At 40.8% G+C, this 12,314-nt stretch overlaps 1 protein-coding gene across 3 annotated transcripts in view; it reads right to left on the bottom strand.

Annotated features, from left to right (window-relative positions):
* PTPRN2 (protein tyrosine phosphatase receptor type N2) overlaps window positions 1-12,314 on the bottom strand; it is a 742,556-nt gene that overhangs the window by 32,619 nt on the left and 697,623 nt on the right. For all 3 annotated transcript variants that reach the window (XM_069958896.1, XM_069958895.1, XM_069958898.1), the window contains exon 17: window positions 1,466-1,543. In XM_069958896.1, coding sequence (XP_069814997.1) covers window positions 1,466-1,543 — 78 coding nt within the window. The remainder of the gene's footprint in view (window positions 1-1,465; window positions 1,544-12,314) is intronic.

Raw genomic sequence — 12,314 nt, forward strand, 5'->3', positions numbered from 1 at the left:
ATGTTTTTCTAGCCCTGGATAACCTAGGGAATACTTTTTCCTTATGAGTCATTGTAATATGTTTGTTTAATTAAAATATATGATGAAAGTTGGAGTTTTACAACAGCTGGTGGAAAGATACTGTCACATTTGGCTGGATCTGCTGTCTGCCTAATGCATGTAAAGGCTTATCAACCCCCTGTGGGGGAAATGCATTGACCCAGTAGGAGTTTTGTCTTCTCCCTAAGATAAGTGACGCCTGTGGAGTTGTGTGTCTGGTAATCATTAGCCTCACTTATATGTATACTCAGCTATGTATACTCAGCCAGAAGATCCTGGCAATGTGCAAAAGAAAAAAAAAAAGTAAATATATATATATATAAAGTTTTTTTTTTTCTAACAATAAAAGTACATTTTTTCAATACTGCACAATCCTTAAAGGGTTGTGGTCATTAAAAAAACTTTTGATTTGTCATACAAACATGTGAAAAGTTTTGATCAATCGAGGTCTCAAGGTGCTCAGACCCATACCTATCTCTAGATATAGCTGAAAGAAGAAATTTCAATTGTATGAAATTGAAAACACATTGTGATACAGCAGGACTCCACAACTCCACAGAAGCCTAGAGCTGGTGCAATACAACTTTGCAGGATGTATGGTGCCATAATACAGTAGAGTGCATCTCTGCAGGCTTGGCAATTTCCAAAGTAGTTGTGTAAACTGGTCTATTCTTTTAAAGGAAAAATGTCTTCTTGAAATTGATGTTTAAAGGAGAAGTCCCGTGACATAAAAACGAACAGGGCCGCTCCAGGGCTCGCTGATAGCTGCTGGCCTCCTGAAGCTTTTCCAGCTGCAACGTATCTTACACAAGTGAGCAATTGTCTATTTAGCCAATCATTGATTGGGGAGGGACAACGCCCCAGTCACTGACTGGCTGGGCAGACAAACGCTCAGTCAGCCCGTGACAGTGTAGCTGGAACAGCCAGCAGCATCAGCGAGACCCAGGAGTGGTGCTATGGAGGCACGAGGACTGGTAAGTATCCATTTTTTATTAGGCTCCCACACCAACCTCCCTGCTGGCCTTTTTTTTTTTAAATTATTTTCATGGGAGTTTTCATTTAATCAACATCATTTTATAGAGCAAGAAAAAGCTGAGCAGACAGATATATAGTTTTATGGGAAAAGAGTCAGTATAATTTGTAACCTAAATTGTAAATTGTAAATATAATTTGTAACCTAAATTATAAATTGTAACCTACAGATTGAAATAATGCTTATTAAATGCTTAAGAGCCCAGCTGTCAGTAACTAATGAGAAACGCCCACTGGACTCCTAAGCCTGGAATAAGCAGACATTTAAATCAATAAAATCAATGAATCTCCCATAGATCATGGTGATGATGCTCACATTTTATCTTTATAAACAATATATATATATATATATATATATATATATATACATATATATTAGAAACAAGCTTTGTACCTGCCAGAAATCAGCCACAGTTGACGTAAGCGGTCCTTGAGTTGAAATGTATGCCGGGTTTCGTGGGTCATGATCCATCTGCAAAATAAGAATTTATTACTTAGTTATCAAGCAAAATAATTTATAGATTAAATAAACAATATTGCATATGCCTGATACAGAAAAACAGTATACAGTCTAGAGACAAGTAGAGAGGCAAGAATACATGGCAATCTCCTGTACTGAGCTTGGGGTGTGCAGTACAATCCTTGCCCTTATTTTTTTCTACTTTTTCAATGCCCCACTGACAATTCTTCCCATTGGGCAAAATAATGTGAACTAATAAAAAGGCAGAAAATCAAAGTCACAGTATGTAATGGATGGTTTCATTTTTTAGAAGCATAAACCTGAAATAAAATATGGCTATCCTCTTTCTAGTAAATTTTTATATTTATTGCTAATAAACTTCTCAGACCTCGAAAACACCTCCAGTTCATATATAGCGGTACAGAGAAACAAATTCACAAGGCTGAATTGCCTCAACAGCACATTCAAGTTTCCTGGAGAATTCAATGGGTAAGCTATCAGATAATAAGTTTTCGCTGCTTGGAAAACATTCTTGATTTATTCTGTAATTGAAATGATATACCGCTATATACTTTACCATGAGCTGCAATTTATGTAGAAACAGAATAATGTTATGGAAAAGCAGAAGAATTATGGCTGTTTTTCCAGGAATAAGTACAGCCTATATATTTCATACTGTACATTCGCTTTACATTGTCATAAGTATGTTCACTTGGAAAATAAAAAATCAAAAAACACTGTTTCACCTCTGCTGGATAAAGGGTCTCAGCGTGAAGCTGATGGTGTGTTGCGGTTTTCTTTAAAAGCGGTTGTAGGGTGATTACCTAGAACTGCTCCTTTTGAGAAAATTCTGCTGCCAATCCCGGCAAAGTGCAAGCAAAATCACAGGTATTAATATGGTTGGGGTGGTGTGGTAGTAGTGTGGATCTATTCTTACCCCAGTATCAGTCAGCAGTAACGGCTACAAGACCTACTCCCCTTGTGGTTCTTCTCAATTTAATTTACATTACCATAGGTCCCTAATACGATCAGTCAATGGGGAGGGGGGGGGGGTCTAAATTGGTTTTCCCATTTTGATGTTATATTGCTAAATGCCCTTTTACATCAGCGGAATGAACGTCCCTAGGAATGCTCATTCCCAATAATTATCAAGTGATTAGAGATGATCGAACAGGGGATACAGGTTAATAGGCTGTATCCCTGTTTTCCAGGCGGTACTCGAGCTGTCTCCACCTTCCCCACAGAATGGGAAGGCGGGGGCGAATGCTGATGGTTTGGGTTCGTATGAACCTGAACCTCGGCCCTGTTTGATCATCTCTACCAGTGATCCATCGATGAAAATGGCAAAACAGCCAGTGATCAGCTGATATCACATATATAGAAGAAATTAAAAAAAGAGCAAAGGTGTTGCATGCCCTGTTACTTAAGAAAATGTAGGTATGGAACAGGCAGTGTAAGGAGACGCTCACCTAAAGCGGGCACGACTCCAAAATTATGGTATATAAACCAGGGAGCTGCTACCACCTTCCGAAGGACCAAGCCTGGTTTCGGCAATAGAACTAGCAGTAGACGAGAGGAAAGTAATGGTTTCAGTAGCGCTTTCACCCGAGGTAGAGCCCGTACCGGAGACGGAGCAAGGTTCATGCAAAAACATTAGACCAACGCCAGGCTAACATTAAGAAGCTTCTCTTTATTAAGACTACACGTTTCGAAAGAAACAACCTTTTTTATGAGGTCATCAGATGACCTCATCTGCTGGCAGTGATCAGCAGATAAAAAGAGCAAACACTCATTCGGGGCACTTTGAATGATTTGTGAAGTCATTTAAAGTATCTTTATTGGAAGCACATTGCCTTGTGTGATCAACCAGCAATCATAAATTCAAAAGGCCATATAAGTGAGTGATCCTTGTGCTCACTCAGTAAATAAGTGGCGATCACCAAGATCAACACTGGTTATCAGGAGCCCATTGGCAGTCTAAAGGGGACTCTAAATATGCTATACCCTTATGATTTTTTATACACACACCCACATTATTTTGATTCTCCAAAACTTAAGTGTTGTATTTTTTTTCACACCATTTGTCATATATTTTCCATCCATATCCATATTTCCATACCGGCCATTTTTTGACCAATCATGTCTACAAAAACATTAATGTAACCAGCCAAAAAGAAGTCCCTGGCACCTAATGATACATCTGTAATAGTCAAAATTAAATTGGATATGAAGTGACAGACATTTTACCATTGCGGTCAATGCCATTCAATGTTATTAAAAGGCTGTATTTAGACATTTTTTAGAGGGTGTTTGCATTGCACAGACTCACTGTTTTTCTCCTCCATCTCTTTAATAGATGGGAGAACACTTTGAAGTCTTTCTGTACCAAGGATGGTTGTACAATAGTAGGTCATGGGTTCATTATATGAAACTAGCCTATTTCTATAAATGCTTCTGAAGGCTCAAAGAAAATGTGGGATAAAGTAGTGATCAGAGGACAGCTATTTTTCTAGACTTCTTTTAAGGATTCCCATTAAAAAAACATTAGAATGAACTCCTCTTCAGCCATAAATATCTCCATTTTAGCTCCATACTGTATTTTATCAGATAGCCATGACCACAGACTGCCTCTATATCTTTAAATATATAGAACCTATATTTCTATAGGAATGGTCATTAGATGGTCAGTGGAAAGTACCTCCTTTACATTTTAAATATATAGGGTTTTCCAGGCTTAAGGAGGACCTGTCTCCACTCCTAGCCTGACTGTTTTAGCAAATACATGCAATGTACATGAAATTACAATTCTGGATCACCTAGCTGTGTGATGTGCTGGATATGAATGAGTGAATAACCAACTGGGTGTTACCAAATGGAGGCGTGTCCCTGCACCGTCTGTCACTGTCAGCTCTGATAGTCGGATAGTGTCAGACAGTCTAGGGACACGCCCCCATTTGGTAACACCCAGTTGGTTAGTGAGTCATACATTCTTAATGAGGCTCTGTTCACAGGGAGTAAAACTGGCGGAATTCTGCGGCCGGAATCTATGAAAGGCTTGCGCGCCTCCTCTCTCTGTGCTAAAGAATTGACATGTCCATTCTTCAGCGAGGAGAGAGGAGGCGAGCGAGCCTCCCATAGACTCCCAGTATGACACTGAGGCTAGCGGGATTCCGCGGCCTTAGAGTAACAGAGGAACATCCCATCAAAGAGCTATAAATTACGCTGATCCAGAATTGTTATTTCATCGGGAATACAAGAATTTACCAAAGCAGACTGGTCAGGATTGGTGGCAAATTCACTTTAACTTGTCTTTAAACCCAACATGGTGCATGATGTTAGGCTACATTCACACACTTTGTAAGTTTGTCCTTAGTCGCAGATCTGCAGTTATGGACAAATTAAGGGGCCCATTCAATTGGGCTGTTCACACTGTAGTTTTACAGATTCGTAATCCGCAAAAATGACTAACACGCCTTAGTACAGAATATAATTTTGGCACGGATTCTCCCATAGAAGTCAAGGGTAGCGTCCGTAATATTTACAGATCTGTAACCTTTAGGGAAGCAACGTCTACAAATCGGTAAAGAATACACATGTGTAATCACTTTAAACCATTTCCACTTATTACATACCGATAACAGATGCAATACGAATGCATTATGGCCAAATTTTTAGCGGATTGTGAATGATGACAGTGATATATTATTATGATATGATATTATACAATATCATTGTATTATTATTCTCATTATTTCATAAATGTGCAGCCGTCTTGTGGAAAACAAGGCTCACACACTGCGCGTACAGCTTTGCATGCAACGCATTCCGGCCTTTTAGTACAAAGCTCATATACGGAACATATGTTTCCTTGTAGAAATGTCATTACGCCGTCATTTGAATGATATAAATGTGAAGAGCGGCTGTGTTACGTAGCGAGCCAGCCATTCATGGTCTGCTAGACAGAAGCAGGGAGAATCAATGCTGATTTGAGCGGTGCTGTCAGGGAGCTTAGCTATCTGTTACATCAGAAACAGGCCATTCGTCGCCTTTTAGCGATAATCAGCTACTGTCAGAAAACTGCTTTCTGGAACGTGGCAAACATAATGATTCAGAACAAGGAAATATGCCATCTGCTTATGAGAACTAAATATAATTACAGTCGAGCTATGAACATTTTGTAGGATGTGACACAATTAAAGTTCACCTATCGCCTACTAACTTGGAAGAGGAGAGCGAGCGGAATTTTTTCGAGTTACGGATTCACAGTTTGCAGAATGCATTATGAACCTGTATTAGATATGGGCACGGTATTCAATTCGCCGACGTCCAGCAGCTTCGTAACATTGATATAAAAATTGCCTTGCAAGACGCACCCTGCTAGTATACTCAATCCAATCTCAAAAATTTAAGGCAATGTATAATTCACTTTCTTTCTATATCATGACCATAGTCATGACCCAAAATACCCTTGCCAGACCAGAGTTCTGCAACCTTATGTAAGCCACACACCACTCTGAAATACAACAGATGGCGTTCAGCCATGCTGAATATAAATAAAAAAAAGCCTATTAAAGATTCGACCCCTTGTACTAAGTTCTAGTAACAATCCCTGGTGGTTCAAGTGCATGCTAATATCTACAGCTGCCAAGATCTGGGAAAACACATGCAATGGGCCTAGGAGCCATGTGTGGATCCTGAGACATTGCAGTAGAGCATGGCTTCACTTATTATACTAAAAGAGAATAATGAAAGGGAATGTATCCCTTAGATTTGTTTTTACGGATTAGATACAGGAACATGTTTTAATTGGTTTCTATTAGAGATGAGAAAATCTACAGCTTCGTTCCTATTTGCATTCCGCTCATCCGGCTATGGGCTTTAAAGTCTGCGCCGCTCCCTGCTGCTCCTCCCCAGGTGTTGGGAAAACATGGATTCAGTCCAGGGAAACTTCTCTCAGTTTTCCAGAACTGGATCCATCTTTTTCAAGAACCCTGGGTGGAGTGGCAGGGAGCAGAACAGCCTGCAGCCTGATGAGCGGAATCCTTAAATGAACAAATCGCTTTGCTTTGTTCCTACTGTAGATTCGTTCATCCCTAGTTTCTATTTTCAGGTTGTAGTTTTTTTTTTTTACATTTTATTTGTAGTACATCTGTATGGAGGCTGCCTTTAACAGCATTTAGTGATATGCTTTACAGCAAGTCTCATGGACATAGACACAATAAACATCTTTAGACTCTGTATAGAACAGCTCAGCTTAGTTGTAAACTTAATGGTCAATATATTCTATTGTATACATAACAGAAAAAAAATCACCAAAAATTGATCATAGGTAAGGGAAAGGTATAAATGGCCTTGACTGACTTGTCACTAAAAGGGTTAAGTGGAATGATTACTGCCCCATGTAAATTACCCGGAGATCAGCTGATGAACTAACAAAATGCTCATTCATCAGATGATCACTAAGATCGAGCCACCCAAAAAATCATAGTCAGCTGCACATCTTCCAACAATAATATAAGTGAAGGGCCAAATAAATTCAGAAATCACTCACAGCCTATTCTATCGAGTGCCAATCTACTAGATCATTGCTTGTGTTGTGTAGCCATCGGTCCGTCTAAAAGGATTCTAAGTCCTATAGTACAACATCATGACATATTCATCTTTTAATCCTGACAGGTCAAATCTATAAACCCATGTAACATTCTCAGATGATCAATGTACTCTGACCTATTGACATATCTGATGATTTACAACCCACTTCTAGGTAACCTACTAGTAACAAATAGCTATATAAGCCATTAATTCCATTCTAGTTTGCATATAGCTATGGGGGAAAGGGGGGGGGGGGGGGGGGGGCGGGGGGACACAAAAAACAATACGTCATATAAACTCAGATTCCTAAAGAGATGAGAAGTCCCAGTAGAGATACTGCAAGACACCTTTGGCTTAGATTACAATCTTCATACATTGTAAACGGAGATGTTATGTCCGCACCTGTTCAGACCTCAGTGGCCGAGACTATGCTCGTAGTATGTTTCCTTTGCACCAGTCTGAACTGTGTCTTTTGCTAGTACATGCTATGTAGTGTTTGACAGGTTTCCACCACAACTGTCTGGGTTCTTCTGCTAGTAGTGATAGACAGTTGTGATAGACAGTTGTCTTTGCCATCTCCATTCCCTTTTGTTCTGTGTGGTCTGGATGGCAGAGGGCCATCCAGACCACAGTTGTCACTTATCACCTTGGGTCGGGCTGGCAAGTAGGCATGAACAGTCTTAGGGGGCCAATTGCCAGGGCACACACTGTCTGTCTGTCTCTGTCTTCCCTCCCGGCAGGGGCAGATTAACTGTACCTTAGGTCCTGGGCTGTTCACCAAGCCTGGGCCCACACCCCACCCCAGTGTAACTATGGGAGCCCTAACATAGTGTTCATAGTACAGAATAGATAATGCCACAATGCCCTGATTTGGACCCCCCACGAGATCAGGGCCCCGTGCTACTGCCCAAAACAGACCTATTATAATCTGCTACTGCCTCCAGGTCATGGGATCCCTTACAGGAGAAGGTTTCCTTCCACCACCCCTATTGTGTGTTCCACTGCCCCTACAGGATGTGACATTTAGCATTTTTGGGCCCTATGTCAGGCAAAGTAGACTTTATGATAATAGTGTCCTTTCTATTGAACCCTTTAGGCGTTGGGTATGAGTAGTACCTCTGCACCACTATGGTGACCCTGGTGACCTCATGCCATGACAAAGGCTGTACCTTATCGTATCACAGTAGTAATACTAGCCTAGATTTTAATTTGCAATACAGATCAATAGCAGACTGGTAAAAACACAACCAATAAAAAGAGATAGTGTTATAATAGAAGCTAAAAGTAATACTAAAAATTCTATAGTAATGAGCAAACCCTATGTATTTATGAAGGGTCAGCCACCGGCATGACAAATAAGGTTAAATTGGGTTTATAAAAAGCCTCAGGAGTATAAATCAGAGATAAATGCGTGACTCAAGTGGTTTTCTAGCGGCAAAGAAAAGCTAAATCAATTTGGGAATCGATGGGCGGTCAATAACAAGCTCATCAATACTTCTTTATGTAGAGGCGAATGAAATAGGACTGCTAGTTCAATCCATTAAGTGGTCTGATTAACACACAAGTAAATGTCATCCTCGCAGGGCTATTATGGTAGACACAGAACGTCTGTATATTGTATATTAAACTATTCACAGTTACAGGAGTGCAATATAACACCGTAATGTCATGACTCTAATAGCATCAACTTCCCGTATCCCATCAGTTCACTTCAAATACCTTGAAATGTGACATTAAGTTACGGAGGCGAATCTGCAATTAAAATCTCCTTCTCACAAAGTAATGATTATAGAAGATAAGAAGCCGCAAAAAAAAAAAAAAAAAATCCTCGAAATGCATAGAACATCTGTGACATTTGGAAGCTTACTAACCCTTTCATTATAGTTTCACGAAGATGAGAAATATTAAAAATGACTTCCTGAATCGGAATCCTCACCTAATTTTAATTTGATTTTATTATAGGAAGAGATTCCACTTAAAATAGACCTCACTTATCCGAAAAATCATGAGTCTTAGTCTTTCAAAATCAAAAGTCTTAATCAAATGGGAATGTGTCATCACTCAGCAAATGAACTGTTGTTTAAATCAAGGTTTTTATGTTAAAAATATTTTTTTTCTAAAAATCTTTGGCAATGTTTTTTTCTAATTTTCCATTTTAGGCCACGTTCACACAATGTAAGTTCCGTACTAATCATGGCCGTTGTTGCAACGGACGTGATTGGTACGGAACTTACGTTGTGCTGCAGGCCGAGGGAATCCCGGCACGGAGTGTATACACATGATATACACTCAGGCCAGGATCCCTAGCGGTGCCGTAGAAAACTGACATGTCAGTTTTCTGCAGCCACTATTCATTGAATAGCGGCTGCAGAAAACCCTGTCAATGCACACAGTTGAGCGAGCGGCTTTGGCCGCACGCTCCATTGTGGGCAGTGGGGAGTTCTGATGCGGGCACGCACGGATGCGCCCGCATCAGAACTCTGCGGAGCTAAAGATCATCTGGCTGGCACTGCAGTACCGGCCAGGATGATCTTTTCTGAGACTGGCCTTTCCGTGACACGTCCAGGTCACGGAACGGCTGGTTTCCTACAATGTGTGAACATAGCCTTACTATGTATAGTTTAAAAAAATCCTGTATTCTTCATTGTGGCCACTAGGCTTAAAGGGGTATTTCACTCAAACATGACGTTTCATATGTTGCTGCCCAAGGTGAGACTAGAATTCATTTTTTACTTGTCATTATCTATTCAGTCTCCTTTCCCCAGTTCTGAGCTGCTGCTTTCTGCTTAAGACACGTCTCCGCCTCCTCGCCCCCCCTCCCGCCTGAAATGGCTGATGTAAAGAAGCCCTGGGCAGGCTGTATCTGCAACTTTGTAGCTTCTTCATAATGTCTGGAGGGTTAATCTGAGGTCAAGTTGCTGATGAACTAACCGTGATTATTCCTCCTGGCATTACAAAGTTGCAGATAAGGACTTATTTATATGAGCTGTCTGGAAGGGAAAAGGGAGGAGGGAGGAGGGAGAGATGGGGAGAAAAGCTCACACACAGTGTTTTGTGTCTTTAGCAGAAAGCAGCAGCTCAGAACTAGGAGAAGGAGACTGATAGGATAATAACAAGTATATAATGAATTGTAAGTCTCACCATGGGTAGCAAGATATCAAATGTTATGGTTCAGTGGAATACCCCCTTAAAACTAAGCTGAGACTTCCTAATCTATACAGATTTCTCATCACAGACGGAGGTATAGTGACAGGTCATACCACTATATAGCTAACAGGTACATATAATAGCTGCTGCTCACACTGTAGTGTCCCTTTCCTATAGTATAATGCCCTCTATAAAGGTCACTGAGCACGCCCACAAGTCTTTCTGATTCATGTGGATGGAACACGTCTTGTCTATTGATGCCTTTGATCCATGGGGCTTGCTGGAAATCTCTAAATGCTTTTAAAATAGCTCATACAAGATGGTTGACTCCATAATAATGTACAAAAAAATTATAATCAGAAAATAGAAACAGAAATGAAAGGTGGAATCTGATTGGTTGCTAGAGGCAACTGAGCCAGTTTCACTTTACACCAGTGTATATACTGTTTAATATATCTATGAGGCTATGTTCCCACAATGTCTCTCGCAGACATTTTATGCACAGTAGGGCTGTAATTTGCAAAAAAAAAACAAAAACAGGTTTTGGCACCAAAATGACTGTTATGCAAAAAAATGGCTGCGAAACGAGCAAAAAGAAACATTGTAGAAACATAGTCTAAGGCCATGTGCAGACTACGTAAGAGACCGGCCGTTCCGTGACCCGGACGGTCTCTGAAAAGATCATCCCGCAGCCGCAGAGTTCTGATGCGGGCGCATCCATGACCACCTGCATCAGAACTCCCCACAGCACACTATGGAGCGTTTGGCCGGAGCAGCTTGCTCTATAGTGTGCACTGACAGGGTTTTCTGCGGCCGATATTCACTAAGTAGCGGCGGCAGAAAACTGACACGTCAGTTTTCTACTGCGCCGCGAGAGATCCCGGCCGGAGCGTATACTATGTGTACAGGCTCCGGACGGAATTTCATAGAAGACAAGGCAACGTATCTATTTTCGCAAAAAAGTACGGCTGTTGTTGCTGATTGCAACAACGGGGGTACTTTTACGAAAATATACGTTGTGTGAACATAGCCTAAATGTGTATACTTTAGCTATATATACACAGAGTGGTCCTAAAGTAGGTGGACAGTATGTGTAATAGGGTTTTGAAGGGGAAGATTTATCAAACATGGTGTAAAGTGAAACTGGCTCAGTTGCCCTTAGCAACCAATCAGATTCTGTAAAGGGAATGAAAAGTGGAATGTGATTGGTTGCTAGGGGAAACTGAGCCAGTTTCACTTTACACCATGTTTGATAAATCTCCCCCTATATATCTATATATCATTAATGTTTCTCAGTCTGACCACTGCTTTTACAGCAGAGTGGTGGTCGGTAACCTAGAATTGTGATTAGCCCTTTAAGTGGTGGTCAAGTACAGTATATGTGCTGCCACTCAATTCACTCACAATGGGACTCCTGAAGATAGGCACAGGGCCCCTGTTCTCATGAGTTGTATGGGTTTTTAGCAGACAGGAATCATTTTGGGAAAACTCTGACCTGGTACAAGGATCCTCAGGGATCTAGACATCCTCGATTGGGAAATACTAGCACATGGTGATATAGAGCGCCATATGCCATCTGCAGTGGTCAGGTAGTGATGCTTTTGCATTAGAACCCAGTAACCCCTTGCAGTACTAAAGGGTCATTAAAAATGACAGTAAGACTAAGAGAATGGACAAATCCTTTATAATGCCAGTTCGCGGGGTGAAGTATTATCAGTAAAAATGCAGTGTATTCCGCAACCTGGAACCAACGTCATTTCCACTGTGGATATAAAAGGAGCAGATTTTCTTGAACTCCCGGAATTTCTTTATTAAGTTCTTTGTGACTTCAAAGTAACAGCTGTAGCTAGACTTATGGCTTCTGGTGCTGAGGAAGCACAATGGGATTAAAGCGGTGGGTGGTCTTAGAAGTTTATCTGGTCACTCTGTTCCTGAAAAAGATGGATTGGTGACAGGACTTATTCTATCCCATAGGTTGGACATGGACGTTCTAACTAATTCGTGCTGCGTGACCTGTTAGTGGTTATCATGTATAGGAACATGT

The sequence above is a fragment of the Dendropsophus ebraccatus genome, chromosome 2, assembly GCF_027789765.1.
Source record: "Dendropsophus ebraccatus isolate aDenEbr1 chromosome 2, aDenEbr1.pat, whole genome shotgun sequence".
Lineage (NCBI taxonomy): Eukaryota > Metazoa > Chordata > Amphibia > Anura > Hylidae > Dendropsophus > Dendropsophus ebraccatus.